Raw genomic sequence first — 19,034 nt, forward strand, 5'->3', positions numbered from 1 at the left:
CTATTTTGCAAGGTTTCACTTCTATAACACACATATATTTAGAGGTCATCAAAGGTCACGAACCTCTAGAGGGAGAGGGAGAAGAGGTAGGTACTTCAAAATACCTTTCTGGGATATACTTTAGTCAGTAGACCCATCCCTGAAAGTTTCATTTTCCTAACCTAACGCCTTTCTGAGATAGCAAGAAGTCAATAAACTAGAATTTTACCTTACAATCAAATGGTATTTTACCCTTTTCTCTAGCAAAAAGAAGAGAAAAAGGTATCACTTTCAAGCATCCATAAGGGCTGAAAGCTGAATTTCTGAGTAAAACAGCTATTAAATACATAGAGAGCATAAACAAGGCATCTAGTGCAGGGATGTAACTTTCTATAGGACAGGGGGGCAACTTCCTCTCTCAGACCTTAGTTTCTCACCCCCAGCTGAAAAATCTTGTCAAAATTAAACCTGCATAATTCAAACATCAACAGAAATGGGTCAGTTTTCTTTAGATTATCATTATCTGATGGGTCATGGTGCTTTATGGTTCATTTTTCAGTTTCCATTGTCATTTGAAAAAATTTGCTCTAACTTTGTCCCCCTACAGAATTATGATGGAATTATCTTACTAATCAATACTATGTTTGCCTTACTTAAGTAAGTAATGTAATAGTAAAATTCTACTTTAGCTACTTTTGGCTATCTTAGAAAGGGGTTAGCTGATGAGAATGAAACTCTCAAGGAGGGGATTACAGTCTCAAGTATGTCCCAGGAAGGCATTTTGAAGTAGCTACCTCAGCTCTTTCTCTCTCTGGAGGGGCCTGACCTTTGGTGTCCTTTAAATATAGCCTAGTTGTGTTAGGCTAGAAAAGTGAAACCTAGAAAAAATAGGTCTTCTGCTTAAGTGAAGTACAACAAGACTGTTTTCAACTTCAAAATTTTGCTCAATACCAATTTATGATATTTCAAAGATCTCCTGACCTTTGATGACCTTTAAAAATATGTTGGTTATAAAAATGAAACCTTGAAAAATAGATTTTCTGCTTAATTGAAGTACAACAAAATTGTTTTCAGCTTCATAACTTTGCTCAATTCCATTTTATAAGGTTTTAAAGATATGCAAATACATATCACAAATACTAAATTTTGAAAAAAGAAATTGATATGGCTCAGAATTCTACTCAAATAACAGGAATTGTATTTTCAGAACTACAGGCAGAGAAAAAGCAACTAGTAACTGAAAATTAAGGTGAAGTTTTGTTTTGTCACAATTTCAATAGGTATAGACCTGTCATGTAGACAAATTTCAGGGCCCTCTAAAGGGAGAAGGAGTGGAGGTGGGCACTTTAAAATACCTTCCCGGGACATACTTTAGCCTGTAGATCCATCCCTGAAAGTTTCATTTTCCTAACCTAAACTGTTTCCAAGATAGCAAGAAGTCAATTAACTAGAATTTTACCATATTCTTTTTTATGCAGCTTCTGATGTTTACTTACTCAGAAACTTAAAACTTACCCATAACTTGTACTCTACAAATTGCACATGTGTCACATTCAACATCCCACGACCACATAGCAACAGCATTCCATTTTTTCAGAGTAAACGTCTTTCCTGCTTTATTTACTTCTGTTCCAGCAATATTATCGTTTTTATCAAGATGAGATGACACTAAATTCTCTTTTTCACAAGGTTTACTAGAGGACTGGAACCGTTCCATGTTTTCAAATTTTGAAATGTCTGCTGTTACGGGGCCGACATGCTGCAAATGCATTCAGTATGTTCACTCTCCTTTTCTCAGAATCCCATCTGTAAAAAAAACTCCTCAAGAATCCCCTTGTATACAACAAAGAACACAAGAAATTCGCTGCCCTGCAACATATTTATTGTATAACTTTGCTAGGGAAAATTTTATGTGGATTCTTGTGCAAATTAAAAAAAATATTTTTTTTTTTTTTTACTGAAAATAAGCGACATTAAAACCTATAACAAACAAATATTACTCCGTATATGACAGGGGCTGACCCTCCACAACACCCAGCTCTTTACGCTATAGTTTTTATTGTTTTAAAAAGTAGAGCTGTGAGAAAGAGTCAAACTTCAGGGTAAAGAGGAGGGCGTTGAGGAGGGGACAGCCTCTTTCATATACGAAATAATTTCTATTCGTTTTAAGTTTTAATGACGCTCCTAACTTTCAGTTAAAAAGCCATATTTCTTATTTAATTTCTAAAAGTTTTTGATTTAATGCAGGTTTGGTTTTGGCTCACCATACATGAAGAATTAAAGCGAAATTTCATATAAGTCTTAATTTTTTTTGGCTAAATGGCTTTCTCAAAGTGCTGATCAGACGACTTTAAGAGAAAGGGGCAGGGGAGGAGGACTACTTTCCCTACAAGGTGTTTGGCTACTTAAAAAGGCCACTAGAGCCTCTTATCTTTTTTATGAACGTTTTTATTAGTAATAAATATGCATAATTTACAAATTACCTCACGTAACGAACTTTTATATTTGTAAATCTTTTAACATATTAAAGGGGGTTCACCCCATTGTCAGTGCCTCGCTTTTTACACTAAAGTTCGAAAATTATTCAAATTCCTTAAGAATGACCCCTTAAGCACTTAGGCCATTTAATTAGAATAAATAGCTCTTTTGAAATTACTAAAAATACTTTAGTGAAAAGAGCAAGGCATTGAGAAAGAGAGTCCTTACTTTCAGTTGAAAAAACTTGTTTTTTGTATCTAATATATCATTGTTTTAAATAATGCTGGAAATTCAACGGTGCCACCTTCATGGAAATTCTCTTCCCCCCATGATAAATTCCCCCATGGAAAGATCTTCCCACATAAAATCCTCCCCTTGACACCTCCACCCCAACCAACAGAAAAAATTCTTCTGAAAACGTCTACTACAGATCGTTACCACGAACTATTCGATACAATCACAATTTTTTATAGTGATTTAATAAGCCTGTTGTTCTTATATTATTTAAAATAAATAATTATATGAAGTACAACTAGAAAGGTTATAACCTTTTATCAAATTAGATCTGGGTCAAACAGGTTTATTTTGTTCCTGCTATATTCCTTTTCTAGCTCAAGTCCATTAAAAAACCCAAGTTTATGTCCTTTTTTAATGATTATTTCACATCTTTACCCATAAACAAATTAGCCATTGACGTGAGGCTTAGGGATAGTTAGAGCCAGGTTAGGTTTCAGATATATCCACTTCAGACTATAGCACCCTAACTGTTTAGCACACTAAGCAGTTAGTGTGCTAGACTGGTTAGACAAAGAATTAGTAAGTATCCACTTTTGTTTTGTCGTTTTTTTGAAAACCGTACTAAAATCAGCAATTCAGTGTGAGCTTTCCTTATTTTACAAATTTATTATCAACACCAAGCGCAGCTTTGAACATTTTTTGTCGCAATAAGAAGATCCTCCCTTATTCATTGTAAAATCGGATTTCTTCTTTCTTGCAACAATGCTGATGCTGATGAAACTGCATGAAGGATTGTCAGCACAATTTGTATCATTGCCTCAGAGAATATTCGACATGGAAGCACACTCCGCATCAATTGTTGCGGGCAGATAGGACTAAGGTCATTTAAAAGTCCTAAGCAACCTTGTAAACTAAAAATTCCTAAGCAGCCTTGTAAGCTAAGTTTAATTCTTTTAGCTTGTCTAATTGATCACTTACAAGTAAAGCAATTCTGACAGGGTGCCATGCACAGTGGAATCCTCCAAAATATTTTCAGTTTGTCACTAAAAATAATTGAACCAGTAAAATAACAGCGCATTGCCGCCATTTTTATTAATCTTTTTCCTCTATTCCGTAAAATATGATCGACCAAATATGTATTGAACATTAAATAGGATACAATCAGTATTTTGTAACTAATATAGTAAGTATAGTGAACTAAAGACATAAAGCAGCTGATGCGTCCACACCTAATATAGTCCATTTTTACCGAAAATCATTTTTACATGGTTTTGATGTGGTTTTTCATGCGCCGTCGTCTGTATGTAACGAAAAAATTCATCTCTATACTTTCTTAGCGAAAAAAAAAACACAAACTCGTAATAAATTTGATAATTTTAATCCGCAAATATAGGCTGTGGGCTGATAGACTTACTAAGCTTTCACTTATACAAGGTCCCAAAAAGTTTGGAAGTATAGGAAGATAACTCTAATAGCCAAGATTAGAATATTAGAGTTACATTGATCATTTCATCCACCGTCTCATATAGTCATTAAATAAAAAAAAACAAGTTTTTTTAACTGAAAGTAAGGAGTGACATTAAAAGTTAAAAAAAACAGAAATTACTTCGTATATGAAAGGGGCTGCTTCCTCATCAACGCCCCGCTCTTTACGCTAAAGCTTGACTCTTTCTCTCAACTCTACTTTTCAAAACATTAAAAATCTTTAGCGTAAAGAGAGGGGCGTTGATGAGGAAGCATCCCCTTTCATATACGAATATATTTCTGTTCCTTTTAAGTTTTAATGTCGCTCCTTACTTTCAGTTAAAAAACTTTTTTTTTTTATTTAATTTCTGAACGTTTTTGAATCAATGCATGTTTTGGCTCTCCGCAGAGGAACAATTAAAACGAAATTTGCATATTTATTTTTTTGGCTAAATGGCTTTCTCATAGTTTTGATCAAACAATTTTGAGAAAAAAAGGAGCGGGGAGGAGGCCTAGTTGCCCTCCGATTTTTTGTTACTTAAAAAGGCAACTATAACTTTTAATTTTTTACGAATGTTTTTATTAGTAAAAGATATACGTAACTTATAAATTAGCTTACGTAACGAACTTTTGTATTCTCATGTTTTTATTACATATATGAGGGGGGTTGGACCCCCTTGTCAGTACCTCGCTCTTTGCACTAAAGCTTAAATTTTGTCCCAATTCATTAATAATGACCCCTGAATCACAAAAGCCGTAGAATAAATAGTTGAAATTACTAAAAATACTTTAGCGTAAAGAGCAAGGTATTAGGAGGAGGTGAGCCCCTCATATGCGTAATAATTTCTGTTCGTTTTAAGTTTTAATGCTGCTCCTTACTTCCAGTTGGAGTTTCATATTTATTTTTTCAATGTTTTTTTTTAAATAATGCTAGAAAATCCTGCACTCCTTTCATGGAGATTTTCTTCCCCCATGACAAATTCCTCGATGGAAAGTTCCCCCAACATATCCCCCTCTTCTCAACCACTCCCCCAACCAAAAAATCCCCCTGAAAACATCTGCACACTTTCCAATAACCATTACTATATGTAAGCACTGGCCAAAATTTGTAGCTTGTAGCCCCTCCCACGGGGACTGTGGGGGAGTAAGTCGTCCCCAAAGACATAGTTATAAGGTTTTTCGACTACGCTGAATAAAATGGCTATCTCAGAATTTTGATCCTTTGACTTTGGGAAAATAATTAGTGTGGGAGGGGGCCTAGGTGCCCTCCAATTTTTTGTTCACTTAAAAAGGGCAAAAAAAATCCTGGAAAAAAACCAACAAAAAAAAAAAAAAAACAAATAAACACGCATCCGTGATCTGCCTTCTGGCAAAAAATACAAAATTCTACATTTTTGTAGATAGGAGCTTGAAACTTCTACAATAAGGTTCTCTGATAGGGTTCTACCCTGATATGAAATGGTGTGACTAGATTAAGGCATTATCTGCTAAGGAAAAATAAATTCACATAAGAAATGGAGCACATTAAAAGTTTAATAATAAATTTGGTACAATCTAAAGGTTACATCAACGTTTTTGAGATTATTAGAAGAGCTGCATGTTAGCGGAACCGTTTTTCAATAGAATCATACAACGACTGTGATGTCAGTGAATGCAGAAAATACATGATCATGGGGTTGACAGTGGTAAGGAAATGAAAGTCAACCGTCAGAAATGTGGATTGACGAAAAGGGTGCTGTTTATTTCCGTTCAACAGATCTCTCCAATGAAGTTGTTTCCTTCTCCTCAATCTAGTACGCTAACCAGTGGAATCAAACCTGAGTCATTTGGACAAAAAACTGGCAGTAACATAGGCAAAAATCTGGTCTTTAAAGTATAATCTAAGCATCATAATGCGACAAAAAGAGGTTGAATTTTTTGAGGTGGGGCGTAAATAATGGTCTGAAAGCTTATTTGATACCGACGTTGGAAGTAACTTGGATTACAGGCTAGTTCCAATCTCTTGCAGTTATCTTAGTTCCTCCAGTGTCTTCAAGACACAATGGGCGTCTTTGAGTAGCTTCTAATCTTCCCTTATGTGAGCCGCTGCGTAGATGTCGTCCAATTTAGGGATGAGAGTCGTCTAGAGGGCTCAATTGTCATGCTCGTACGTTCAACGGTAGCGTTTTCTTTGGTCTTCCTTGGTGACGGGTCTCTTTTGGTTGCTAGTGGAGGAGTATTTAAGGAAGTCTGTGAACTGGCCAATGGAGGATATATTAAGGACTAGCAGGGGCCCGGCAGCTTCGCCGCCGGGCCCCAGAACGGCACGCGGCAGGCTTCTATATATGGATTATCATTGTCAATGTGTTCTAACTGCAGACAGTTTGCTGTGATTTCATATTGCAGTTTTTTCAAAGATGTTTGATTATTAAAGCAAGTCCAATTTCTAACAATGATATCTACTAAGCTTCAAAGTTTTGGTTTTCTTTTTTAAGGTTTTTGAATTCTTGTAATCCCTGGTTTTTTAATTTTTTTTAATTTTTTTTTCTTTTTCAGTTATTTTCTTTCTTTAGTTTTTTAGTTTTTCTTTTAGTTTTTTTCTTTGTTTCTTTTTAATTTCTCTTCTAAGCCAGGATAAATATTCACGAAAACATCTTCTTCTTCAAAAAATACTTGTCTAAGGATGAAACATCTGCATAGCAAATATACCTGTGTTCTGCTGCTAACTTGAAATAAACATGCAAATGGTTTCCCTTCAGTATGTACCTTTTGATGCCTAATCGAGCTGCCTGACGTAGAAAAGGGTTGTTTGCATACTTTGAAGTCAAATAGTTTCTCTCTAGTATGTGTTCTTTGATGCACCTTTTCGACAAATGGCGAAAGAGTGTATTGTATACCTTACATTCAAATGGTTTTTTTCCAGTATGTACTTTTTGATGCCTGATCAAAAAGCTTGATTTCGGAAAGGATTTTTGCTTACGCTACATTCGACTGACTTTTCTCCAGTAAGCACTCGTTGATGTAACTTCAAATGTCCAAAATTAGAAAAGGCTTTACATACCTTACATTCAAATCTTTTTTCTCTGCTATTTACTTTCTGATGCCTATTAAGAGAGCACAATCCAGAAAAGGTTTTCTTGCAAACATATTCCAACGGTTTTTTTTGCCGGTATACATTTTTGATGGAGGTTCAAAGACCCCAACTTAAAAAAAAAACTTTTAATACAAACTTTGCATTCAAACGGCTCCTCTCCTATATGTGCTCTTTGATGCGTACTCAAAGAGTCAGGGTGACAAATGGTTTTCGTGCATACTTTACATTCAAATGCAACATCATTTCTGTTCTTTGATGTATTTCTAAACGTGAGTTGGAGGGATATCTCTTCTTACATACATTACTATCGTGAGATTTTTTGTACTTCTTACTCAGTGAGTGACTATTCGAGTGTTCATTCTGATTATTGAGTCGTGTTACTTCAGAATGCAATCTAAATTACTTCAAACAGATGGCTATAAAAGTCTCCTGTGAAGGAACTAGTGCTATGCTCTCTTCTAAGTCAAATTCAGAACTACTTGGTGAAAAATGACCCTTTAAAAGGGTGCTTCATATTCCCAATACTTTCTTTTAAACAGATAGGACACGTTTTAGCCTATATCATTTGGTGTTCCAGAATGTGAACAACAAAAATTCCGTAATCCTCAACTACTGCAGGATCATATCACACTCTATTGGCGACTGTTCCTCACAACCAGTGTCCACACAAAGATCAAGCATAAAAAAAAAGATTTTTCTGTCTTCCAATGGGCAGAAAAACGCCAAATATAAGTATCTAATTTTTCTATAGCTTTGTCCGTCAGTCTCTGCAACACAATGATTGGATTTATTTCTGAGAATATCATTTGAATAGCACCATTAGGGCCTCTGACAGTAAAACTTGTTGTTATAAACAGAAAATAAAAAAATAAATAAAGCGAATAAAAAAATTATAATTTTAGCAAACAAAATAAACGTTAAAATAGGGATAAGTCTATTTAATAGAAATTGAAAACAGACACAAAAGTCTGTATATTTGGACCATATATACAGCGATCATCACGATGTCACACTTCCGTATCTGTTTTCACTGTTAAATAAATGGACTTATCCCAATTTGAAATTTTATCTGTTCATCATGAAAAGGCAGTGTGGTCTTGGAAAACAAATACCTAATTTAAGGTATTGCGTGGAAAACAATTTTAACAAGCCATAAGGATTACTGATGTTTGTTTCTATATTCCAAGTAATTATATGTTTAATTCAGAAAGATAACCAGTTTGCTCAAATAACACGGAGGGCATATCTTAGGATTGGAATAGGGTATAAAGTAGAAACTTCCAAGGAAAATTTATGCTACTATAAAACTAAATCAAAAGGGACTACGTACATACTGATTTTCAAAAGGATGTAGTAATCTTAGAAAGTAGTTAACACAATGACGTAGTTTCACAAGCATTATAGTAAGCACTGGCTGCAGCAATATGATTCTGAGAAGTTAAGGGCAAATACATAGTATTAATTTATCAAACAAACACAAAGTAGAAACAATAGGGATTTTTTTTACAAGACAGTGGAATTCAATTCAGTGGATATTTTGGCCCTATGTCCAGGGCCGTCTTTAGCACAACACGAGAAAAAAAATATACATATAAACTTACATTTAAATGGGAGAATTGAAACTAAAAATGTTTTTAAAAACTTTTCAAAACAGCCCTAGCATCCTTATTTCAATGAAGGTCAACCAGGACTAATAAATAGAATGAAGTGAGATGATAAATTCATTCAAACAAAACTGAACAAAATGATTAAATGCAAGTTTTTAAAATAATCTTGCTTTTTTGGCAGCTTGGCTCAAAGGTCTATTTGTAACTGGCTCAATGCTAATATAAATTGGTTTAGTAAAATATTTTGTTAGAACATTTTTCTTTAAATTTGAGTATAAAGAATCTAGTGAGTACCAATATTTATACGACCACTTTTTCTATAAGAACCTTATATTACCCCAGGGCATAACTTACAGCCCTTGCCTTGAGGGCTGGTGGGGGATTTTTATCCTAAAAGACAAAATTTCCGGAGCTTTCAATTACGTTGAACATAATGATTATCTCAAAATTTTGAATGAATATATTTGGGGAAATGGTGAGTGTGGGAGGGGTGTTGGCTGCCCTCCAATCGCTTTTCACTGTTAAAAAAGGCACTAGACCCTTGATTTCTAATCTAATGAAGCCTTTTCGAAGTTCGTACGACAGCTCCATCTATACGAAGTGCCCTGGTCTAAAAAAAATGAGTAGAAATACATTGGGCCTGCATCGCTCTTTACTTAGGCAGTACTATTGCGCCACCTATGGCACTTTTTTCGTACAAATCACCTCTAAATTGGGCAAATTGAATTAATCTTTGTAAATTAGATGTTTCTTTCGCCTAGAGTCAAATCTTTTGATTCTCTAGTTATAATTTCAAATTCATGAAAAATAACTTTGAAATCTTATGCGGGTTCAGTGCTACCATTCCACACACTGGTAAATAAATACACTGGTAACTGATAAACCGGTAAATAAATCTGTTCAAACCCTTGTTTTTTTCCTCCACAATATTACCATAGCTAATTTTGTGGATTTAGCTGGTCAATATTTAGGAAATTTCACATTTTTAAGAACCTAGCTATTTGAAGTTGTGTGTTCAATTTTAAAGTAAAAAAGTTCTTATTCCCTTTTAATGCCCGTAAAGGTGATGGTATACTCGGTCCTATTATTCCTAGTCCCTTTAAAAAGCTACAATTAATTTATATTATGTATTTGTATGTCTGAGTTCAGCTCTATTGCTTATATTTGGCAGCATCTTTGAAAAAACACGTTTATGAATCTATCAGTACGTTTGGACCTTTGACTTCAGTAACTCATTGTTGAGCTATAATCGACTTCAATCGTTTTACCCTCCAAGTTCACAGCTACTCTTGTCGATTAACTTCCAATTCTAGTTGAATCTCCGAAACTCCAGCCACTGACCAAATTCAACGCCTGGTCGCGTAAAATTGCCGGGAGACGTTTGGACCTTTGACTTTAGTTATTCATTGTTGAGCTATAATCAACTTCGTGTGTTTTACCCTCCATGGTCGCAGCTACGCTTGTCCCTTGCCTTCCAACTCTAGTTGAATTTCCGTAGCTCCAGCCACTGATTAAATTCAGCACCTGGTCGCGAAAGATGTCGGGAGACACTTGGACCTTTGACTTTAGTTACTCACTGTTGAACCATTATCAACTTCGAGCGTTTTACCCTCCACGGTCACAGCTACTCTTTTCGCTTACCTTCCAACTCTAGTTGAATTTCTGTAGCTCCAGCCAATGACCAAATTCAGCACCTGGTCACGTAAGATGTCAGGAATTTTGTTAACGATTTTAGAATTTTTGACAAAGCTAATCCTACGGTATTTAATAAGGACTCCATTTAAGTTATTGTAGAAATTTGTAAGACACATAAAAATTACAAGTCCTGCGGACACAGTTATTCAAAAATCTTTGAATCGTTTTTGGGTTTGAGCCAACTACCTTCAAATGGCTCAAAGAACTGATAGACATTTGAATTACCCTTACTCTATCATCTTACGGATGATAGACTATCATCAAAAAATGAAATTAATCATTTTTATACAATTCTGAAAAAGGTACACCAGCTTTGCCTCTCACACATAGACTATATGTCTTGGCTTTACTTTAATTAACCATGGCTTATTAATAGCCATAGCCATTTTTATGCAATTCTGAAAAAGGTACACCAGCTTTGCCTCTCACAAATAGACTATATGTCTTGGCTTTACTTTATTAGCCATGGCTCTTAAGTCTTTCATCATTTCCACCAAGTTGATAATTCAACTTGGTGGATTCGAATTACTGACAAAGAATCGGCTTGTGGTTTTGATATCATGGCCAAAGTTTTTGCTCAAGTTCCAACATTTATACTCTCATGTGCATATTCATGACAGTGATGGTAATGACAGTGTAAGAGTATGGTTGTGAAGCGTATGCACTCCTAAGAGTGGAAGAGGAGTTGCTATCTATTTTCCAGAGAAGTTGCCAACACATTATTTTGGCTGCCCAACGGACTCACCGTATCTCAAATTGTCATTATTAGTCAATGATTTGTCATTATTAGTTAAATACAGTTCAGTAGATAGATCAATAGCAGACAGAGGTCAAGGTATAGGAATAAATCCCAATAGAGTGATTATTTCGCATAGCAGCAAATAATAAGACAATAAAGTAAAACATTAAAAAGGATAACTTTGAATAACATAAAAAATTAGATTTTTTTTAGCCCTAGAAGAGAACTAGACAAGCGAACAAAGTCATTATGAGCATCCCAGCATCGTGCGGTCGACAAAAATGGAAATTTTGTTGATTTTCCAAATGGAGAAAATCTGTGCATGCAGATAACTGTTTTCCACTTGGTTTTATGATTATATAAATCGTGCAATTATAAAATACATCCAGGTTAAAATGATATAACAGTAGCTATTTAATATTGTGAAAACAATGGCTACAAAAATAAAATGTTGGGAAATCGGAATCATATCTATAAGATGTCATTTTATTACAGCAAAAGAAAAACAAAACAAATAACTCAAGAAGAACTAATAAAATTTTGAATCAGATAAAATTTAAGTTTGTTTTTAAGCAGTAGGAAAAGAACGAGATATATTGATTAAGTCTGCGTGAACATCCCATCATCGTACAATGTGAACAGTCGGAGAAAACTATGATTTCTCCGTACGATATCTTTGGATGTAGACAATTGTTTTCTGTCTGCTATTATTTAAATCTTCCGATAAGGAAAATAATTTCAAATTATATAACGATAGTTATGTAATATTATGGAAATAATTGTAAACTTTTAGAAAATCAGAAGTATGTCTAAATATGTATATAATTATATTGTAGAATGCTTGTTTGGAAGCGCAACTAGTAACGGGATATCATTTTTCAGCAATTTTATTGCTTCGTTTGAATTGGCTTTTCATGGCTATTAAATGTTGAAAAATCAGCTAATCAACAATAATCTGCAGCAGAATAAATCAAGCGAAAACTTTGGCGTAGATTCAGAAAATCGGAGGGGGTGGGCAAAATTTGTTTGTATAAATCTAAAGGAGGAAAGTTTCGTTGTTTTTCAATTTTCTAAAATGAAAACAAAAAAAGGTATGTTTATAATGAAGATACCAAAAAACGGTATTTTTAAGAATCCAAGGGGCAGTGGTCTCCCAATCGGTAACCCTGGAAATGTGTATGACAGTACCTGACAAATACTGTTTCAACTTTTGTATTAGACTGACATGGCATGTACCTTTTTCTTTTTTCATGCCTGCTTACTTAGCCAAAACAATGTTTTACTAAATAAACTGTCGTTTAGTTTGTCATTCACACAAAATATTATCATCCTAAATCAAAATTAAATAAAAAAAAACAAGTTTTTTTTAGCTGAAAGTAAGGAGCGACATTAAAACTTAGAACGAACAGAAATTACTTCGTATATGAAAGAGGCTGCTTCCTCATCAACGCCCCGCTCTTTACGCTAAAGTTTTACTCTTTCTCCCAACTCTGCCTTTTAAAACAGTAAAAAACTTTAGCGTAAAGAGCGGGGCGTTTATGAGGAAGCAGCTCCTTTCATATACGAAGTAATTTCTGTTCGTTTTAAGTTTTAATGTCGCTCCTTATTTTCAGCTAAAAAAACTTATTTTTTTATTTAATTTCTGAACGTTTTTGATTCAATGCATGTTTTGATTTTGGCTCTCCGCAGAGGAATAATTAACACGAAATTTGCAAGTTTTTTTTTTTTTTTTTTTTTTTTTTTTTTTTTTTTTTTTTTTTTTTTTTTTTTTTTTTTTTTTTTTTTTTTTTGGCTAAATGGCTTTCTCATAGTTTTGATCGAATGATTTTGAGAAAAGAAGGAACGGTGGAGGAAGCCTAGTTGCCCTGCGATTTTTTGGTTACTTAAAAAAGCAACAAGAACTTTTAATTTTTTGCGAATGTTTTTATTGGTAAAAGATAAACGTAATTTATAAATTAGCTTACGTAACGAACTTTTGTAATCTCATGTTTTTATTAAATATATGAGGGGTTCACCCCCTCGTCAGTACCTCGCTCTTTACACTAAAGATTAAATTTTGTCCCAATTCATTAAGAATGACCCCTGAATCACAAAAGCCGTAGATTTCAATAGTTGAAATCACTAAAAATGCTTTAGCGTAAAGAGCGAGGTATTGGGAGGAGGTGAGCCCCTCATATGCATAATAATTTCTGTTCGTTTTAAGTTTTAATGCTGCTCCTTACTTCCAGTTGAAAAAACTTTCCATATTTATTTTTTCATTTTTTTTAAATAATGCTAGAAAATAATGCTAGAACCCCTTCCCCCAACCAAAAAATCCCCCTGAAAACGTCTGTACACTTTCCAACAAGCATTACTATATGTAAGCACTGGTCAAAGTTTGTAACTTGTAGCCCCTCCCACGGGGACTGTGGGGGAGTAAGTCGTCCCCAAAGACATAGTTATAAGGTTATTCGACTACGCTGAATAAAAAGGCTATCTCAGAATTTTGATCCGTTGACTCTGGGAAAATAATTAGCGTGGGAGGGGGCCTATGTGCCCTCCAATTTTTATGGTCACTTCAAAAGGGCACTAGAACTTTTCATTTCCGTTAGAATGAGCCCTCTTGCAAGATTCTAGGACCACTGGGTCGATACGATCACCCCTGAAAAAAAAAACAACAAACAAACAAACAAATAAACACGCATCCGTGATCTGCCTTCTGGCAAAAAATACAAAATTCCACCTTTTTATAGATAGGAGCTTGAAGCTTCTACAATAGGGTTCTCTGATACGCTGAATCTGATGGTGTGATTTTCGTTAAGATTCTATGACTTTTAGGGGGTGTTACCCCCTATTTTCTAAAATAAGGAACATTTTCTCAGGCTCGTAATTTTTGATGGGTAAGACTAAACTTGATCAAACTTATATATTTAAAATCAGCATTAAAATGCGATTCTTTTGATGTAGCTATTGGCATCAAAATTCCATTTTTTAGAGTTTTGGTTACTATTGAGCTGGGTCGCTCCTTACTACAGTTCGTTACCACGAACTGTTTGATATACTCGCTAGATATTTCATGGATATCCTTTGTTTTGGAGCAAGAACAATATTTATTGGCTTTAAAGTGGTGATTACAAATCTAAGGTTATATTGAAAGAATTATGGCAACAATCTAAATTCGTTAATTCCATTTGTCGCAATTGTTGAATGCACCACACCTTGTTGAGATCTAACTTGCTTTGTTTATGGCAGGGACCAGACGATAAATTATCCTCTCTGGCACTTATGAATCTTGGAATCACTTCTGAAAATTACCCCAATCAATTGATTACCCCATTCACTCCAATCAATCGACTACCCCAGTGACCTTCAGCCAGTCTCTGTCACGTCTTAAACCATTTCTCCAGAAGCCACCTTATCGCTCTAGGTCTTCTTTGAATTTTTGCTATAGATTAATTTTCTTCATTTCATTTGTAGTCTCCAGGAGGATTCTTACTCGTAGAAAAAAACGTCTGGACATGTCATACTTTCAGGAAAACGCAAGGTGTAGCCAATGAGCTTTCGCTGTTTTTCAATTTCAAGGAGGCACACTCGTGCCTCTATAAAGAGGCGACACACGACAATGTTAAGCGATCTTCGGTTCCAGTGGTCGCAGAGGAATGGGGAGGGATGCATTTCGTAGCCCGAGCTCCAACTAAGAAACCTGCAAAATTTCATCCCCCTCCAACTTTCCCTTCATGGGGAAAATCTGGCCAAAAGTTTCGACCCGTCAACCCTAGCCCCCCTTTAACGTTGTCCGATCGTGCTGAAATTCACAAGTTAAGGTCCCCTACGGCCCAGGAGCTTATCCGCGAAATTTCAGCTCGATCTGATAACTCCTTCCCTGTTTTCCAGAAACCACGCATTAGCTACTTAATTAACGCATTTCTCTCCATAAGAGCCCATGTTAATTTGAAATTTTTAAAAGTTATTGAGAAGTTATATTTACACACATGTAAGTGATTAGCTCAGTCGGTAGAGCGTGGGACTTTTAATCCTCTGGTCAAGGGTTCAAGTCCCTTACGGGCGGTTTTTTTTTAACAACATCAAAATAAAAGTGTGTATAATTTTGATAACACCTGGACAGCTTATCAATTGAGAGATAACAGAATATTAGCTTCTTATGAGCAAAAGAAACATTTCGGTCATTCTATCTATTTTTTTTTCTATTTTATACAATGATTTAAAAGCGGGGGGGGGGGCGGCAGCCACCCAAGTTCCTCTCCTAATTCCTGTACGAGGAGTACAGGAATTATTAAATTACATCCACCATGGATTGTAGAAAAACGTACAGAAATAATATGAAAAAAACTTCGTTTTCTTAAAGAGTTAAAGAGGCTGCGTCCCAAAGTCGAACCTTAAAACGTACAGGAATTAGAAGAGGCAGTTGGGGGGCTGCCGCCCCCCAAACCCCCAGCTTTTAAAGACTCTTTTGTACAGGTTTTTTGTTTTTTTGCTAACCCCCCGCTCTTGGCTTCGGAAAGGCCCTCTTTTAATTAACAAAAAATTGAAATGAATGAATAATGGAATAACTTCGAAAAATGTTAAACACAAGAGGACAGGAGAACCATTGCGCCGAAACTAGTAATTAGTAACAATGAAGTCCCCCCACAAAAAAAACCTGTACAAAAGAGTCTTTAAAAGCTGGGGGTTTGGGGGGCGGCAGCCCCCCAACTGCCTCTTCTAATTCCTGTACGTTTTAAGGTTCGACTTTGGGACGCAGCCTCTTTAACTCTTTAAGAAAACGAAGTTTTTTTCATATTATTCTAAAATGAAAACAAAAAAAGGCATGTTAAATTAGATATAAAAGGTATAAACAAAATTAGGCAATGTCTTTTGATGACGAGGGTATCTCTTCAGACTGACCCAGTGACTGCTTACAATGGAAGTGTTAACGGTCTATTATTTCGGAGTACGAAGGCAGCGTTGATTGGACGCATTCAAAGCTCTCGCTTCGTCTACCGGAAGCAAAAAGTAATACTGCTCAAACGGATGGTGCATAAACTTTTTTTTAGATTCCCAGAAATTTTGCTATGCGTGCTGAGATATCTTTTAGAACTTCTTATCTAAAGTGACAGTAGACCAAGTCATCTTATTAAAATCAGATTTATGCAAGGAACTTTAGTCTTGGCGATCAGAGGGCCTTGAGCAGAGAGGTCGATCCCACGTCTGCCACAGCCAGCTGTCTTAATGAAGACATTTTGAGTCTTATCATAATAGGATACTATTCGATTCTACGTGTATGTTTGTGCTTCTGAAACTTTTGTTAAGTCAAACATAGTTAAAAAATTTCTATCTTTGGGCAAAATTGTTTAAAAGTGCCTTCATTCACTTTAAGTGAAATTAGCAAAGCGCCAAAAATACACATAGAATCAAGTTATAAACAATTCTAAATCGCAATCTTTGTCCCAGGGCTGGCAATTTCCATGATCACTCCCCGTTTGCAACCGATTATTAGTATAATTGAAATATCTTTTTAAAGATAGAAGTACGGTTTGATTGGTATTTTTAATAATAATGGTAAGCTATTGGAAATGACTCTACGTAATGGTAAGTTGGGAAATTTATAATCTTATCCGGGAAGATGAATATCTGATCTTAAGAGTAAAGATAAAGAAATAAAGGGCCTACTTGTAATTTTCTTTTAGACTCTTTGTGAGATGCTTTTGACTCTTTGTGAACTTTAAGACAGGCTTTTCTTTTTATTAGCAAAATTTCAAAATTTCTTTTCTATTGGCTTTTCTTCGGGACGTAAGCTTAAGGGATATTAGCTATTTCAAAACGAACATAAAATAAAATGAAGTTAATTAAATGAACTGAAAAATAAATCAACTAAAATCTTCATAAACTAAAATATAAATCAAACAAACACTAAATCTAATCTCACTGCCACGGCTAATGGGCGTATATGATATTTGCAGGCAATTGACAAAAACGAACTATTTAAGATAAGACCAACGATAGATGAACTGATTCAAAAAGGTTATTAAATGAAAAAGCAAGTTTTTTTAATTGAAAATAAGTAGCAACATTAAAACTAAAAACGAACAAAAGTTACTCCGTATATGAAAAGGGCTGTTCTCACCTCAACGCCCCACTCTTTAAGCTAAAGCTTGACTTTTTCTCTCAACTCTACTTTTTAAAACAGTAAAAAACTTTAGCGTAAAGAGCGGGGCGTTGAGGAGGAAAAGCCCCTTTCATATACGGAGTAACTTCTGTTCGTTTTTAGTTTTAATGTCACTCCTTACTTTCAGTTTAAAAAACTTGTTTTTTTTTTAATTTCTGAACGTTTTTGAATTAATGAATGTTTTGATTTTGGATCCCAGCACATGAATAATTGAAATGAAATTAGTACATTAATTTTTTTTTGGGATAAATGACTTTCTCACAGTTTTGATCAGACGATACTGAGAAAAGGAGGAGAGGAGAGGGCTTTGTTGCCCTCCAATTTTTTGGTTACTTAAAAAGGCAACTAGAACTTTTAATGTCTTATGAACGTTTTTATTAGTAAAAAAGATACATAACTTACGAATTAACTCACGTGAGAAACTTCTACATTCATATGTTTTATTACGTATATGAGGGGGCTTGCCCCCTCGTCAATACTTCGCTCTTTACACTAAAGCTTAAAATTTGTCCTAATTCCTTAAGAATGACCCCTGAATCACAAAGGCCGTAGAATAAATAGTTGAAATTACTAAAAATACATTAGCGTAAAGAGCGAGGTTTTAAGAGGAGGTGAACCCTATATGTTTAATAATTACTGTTCGTTTTAAGTTTTAATGCTGCTCCTTACTTTCAATTAGAAAAGCTTTTTCATATTTATTTTTTCATTTTTTTTTTAAGTAATGCAAGAAAATCCTGCGCCCCTCCATGGAAATTCTCTTCTCCCATGACAAATTCCTCCAAAGAAAGATCCCCCAATTTAACCCCTCCCCTAAACCCCTCCTTCCCCCAACCAAAAAATATCCCCCTAAAAACGTCTGCACACTTCCCAATAACCATTACTACATGTAAACATTGGTCAAAGTTTTTAACTTGCAGCCCCTCCCACAGGAACTGTTGGGGAATAAGTCGGCCTCAAAGACATAGCTGTTAGATTATTTGAGTATGCTGAGTAAAATGGCTATCTCAGAATTTTGATCCGATGATTTTGGAAAAAATGAGCGTGGGAGGGGGCCTAGGTGCCCATAAATTTCTGGTCCCTTAAAAAGGGCACTAGAACTTTTAATTTCCGTTAGAATAAACTCTCTTGTGAAATTCTAGGACCACTGAGTCGATACGATCACTCCTGGAAAAAAAATCAAATAAACACGCATCCGTGATCTGTCTTCTGGCAAAAGATATAAAATTCCACATTTTCGTACAAAGGAGCTTGAAACTTCCACAGTCGGATTTTCTGATACGCTGAATCTGATGGTGTGATTTTCTTTAAGATTCTATGACTTTTAGAGGGTTTTTGCCCCCATTTTCTAAAATAAGGCAAATTTTCTCAGGCTCGTAAGTTTTGATGGGTAAGACTAAACTTGATGAAACATATATATTAAAATTAGCATTAAAATGTGATTCTTTTGATGTAACTATTGGTATCAAAATTACCCTTTTTAGAGGTTCGGTTACTATTGAGCCGGTCGCTCCTTACTACATTTCGCTATCACGAACTGTTTGATACCAAATATTGTGCTGGAATACAATAAGGAACAGTGGCTCGCTGGACATACAATGAAAAAAAGCCGTCAATTCC

At 35.1% G+C, this 19,034-nt stretch overlaps 1 protein-coding gene across 1 annotated transcript in view; it reads right to left on the minus strand.

Annotated features, from left to right (window-relative positions):
• Positions 1–1,729, minus strand: part of LOC136040382 (RING-box protein 2-like) — a 97,174-nt gene extending 95,445 nt beyond the window's left edge. Inside the window, exon 1 of the mRNA XM_065724639.1 lies at positions 1,495–1,729. Coding sequence (XP_065580711.1) covers positions 1,495–1,696 — 202 coding nt within the window. The 5' untranslated portion in view covers positions 1,697–1,729. The remainder of the gene's footprint in view (positions 1–1,494) is intronic.
• Positions 1,730–19,034: the final 17,305 nt, after the last annotated feature.

Source organism: Artemia franciscana, chromosome 20 (assembly GCF_032884065.1).
Source record: "Artemia franciscana chromosome 20, ASM3288406v1, whole genome shotgun sequence".
NCBI lineage: Eukaryota > Metazoa > Arthropoda > Branchiopoda > Anostraca > Artemiidae > Artemia > Artemia franciscana.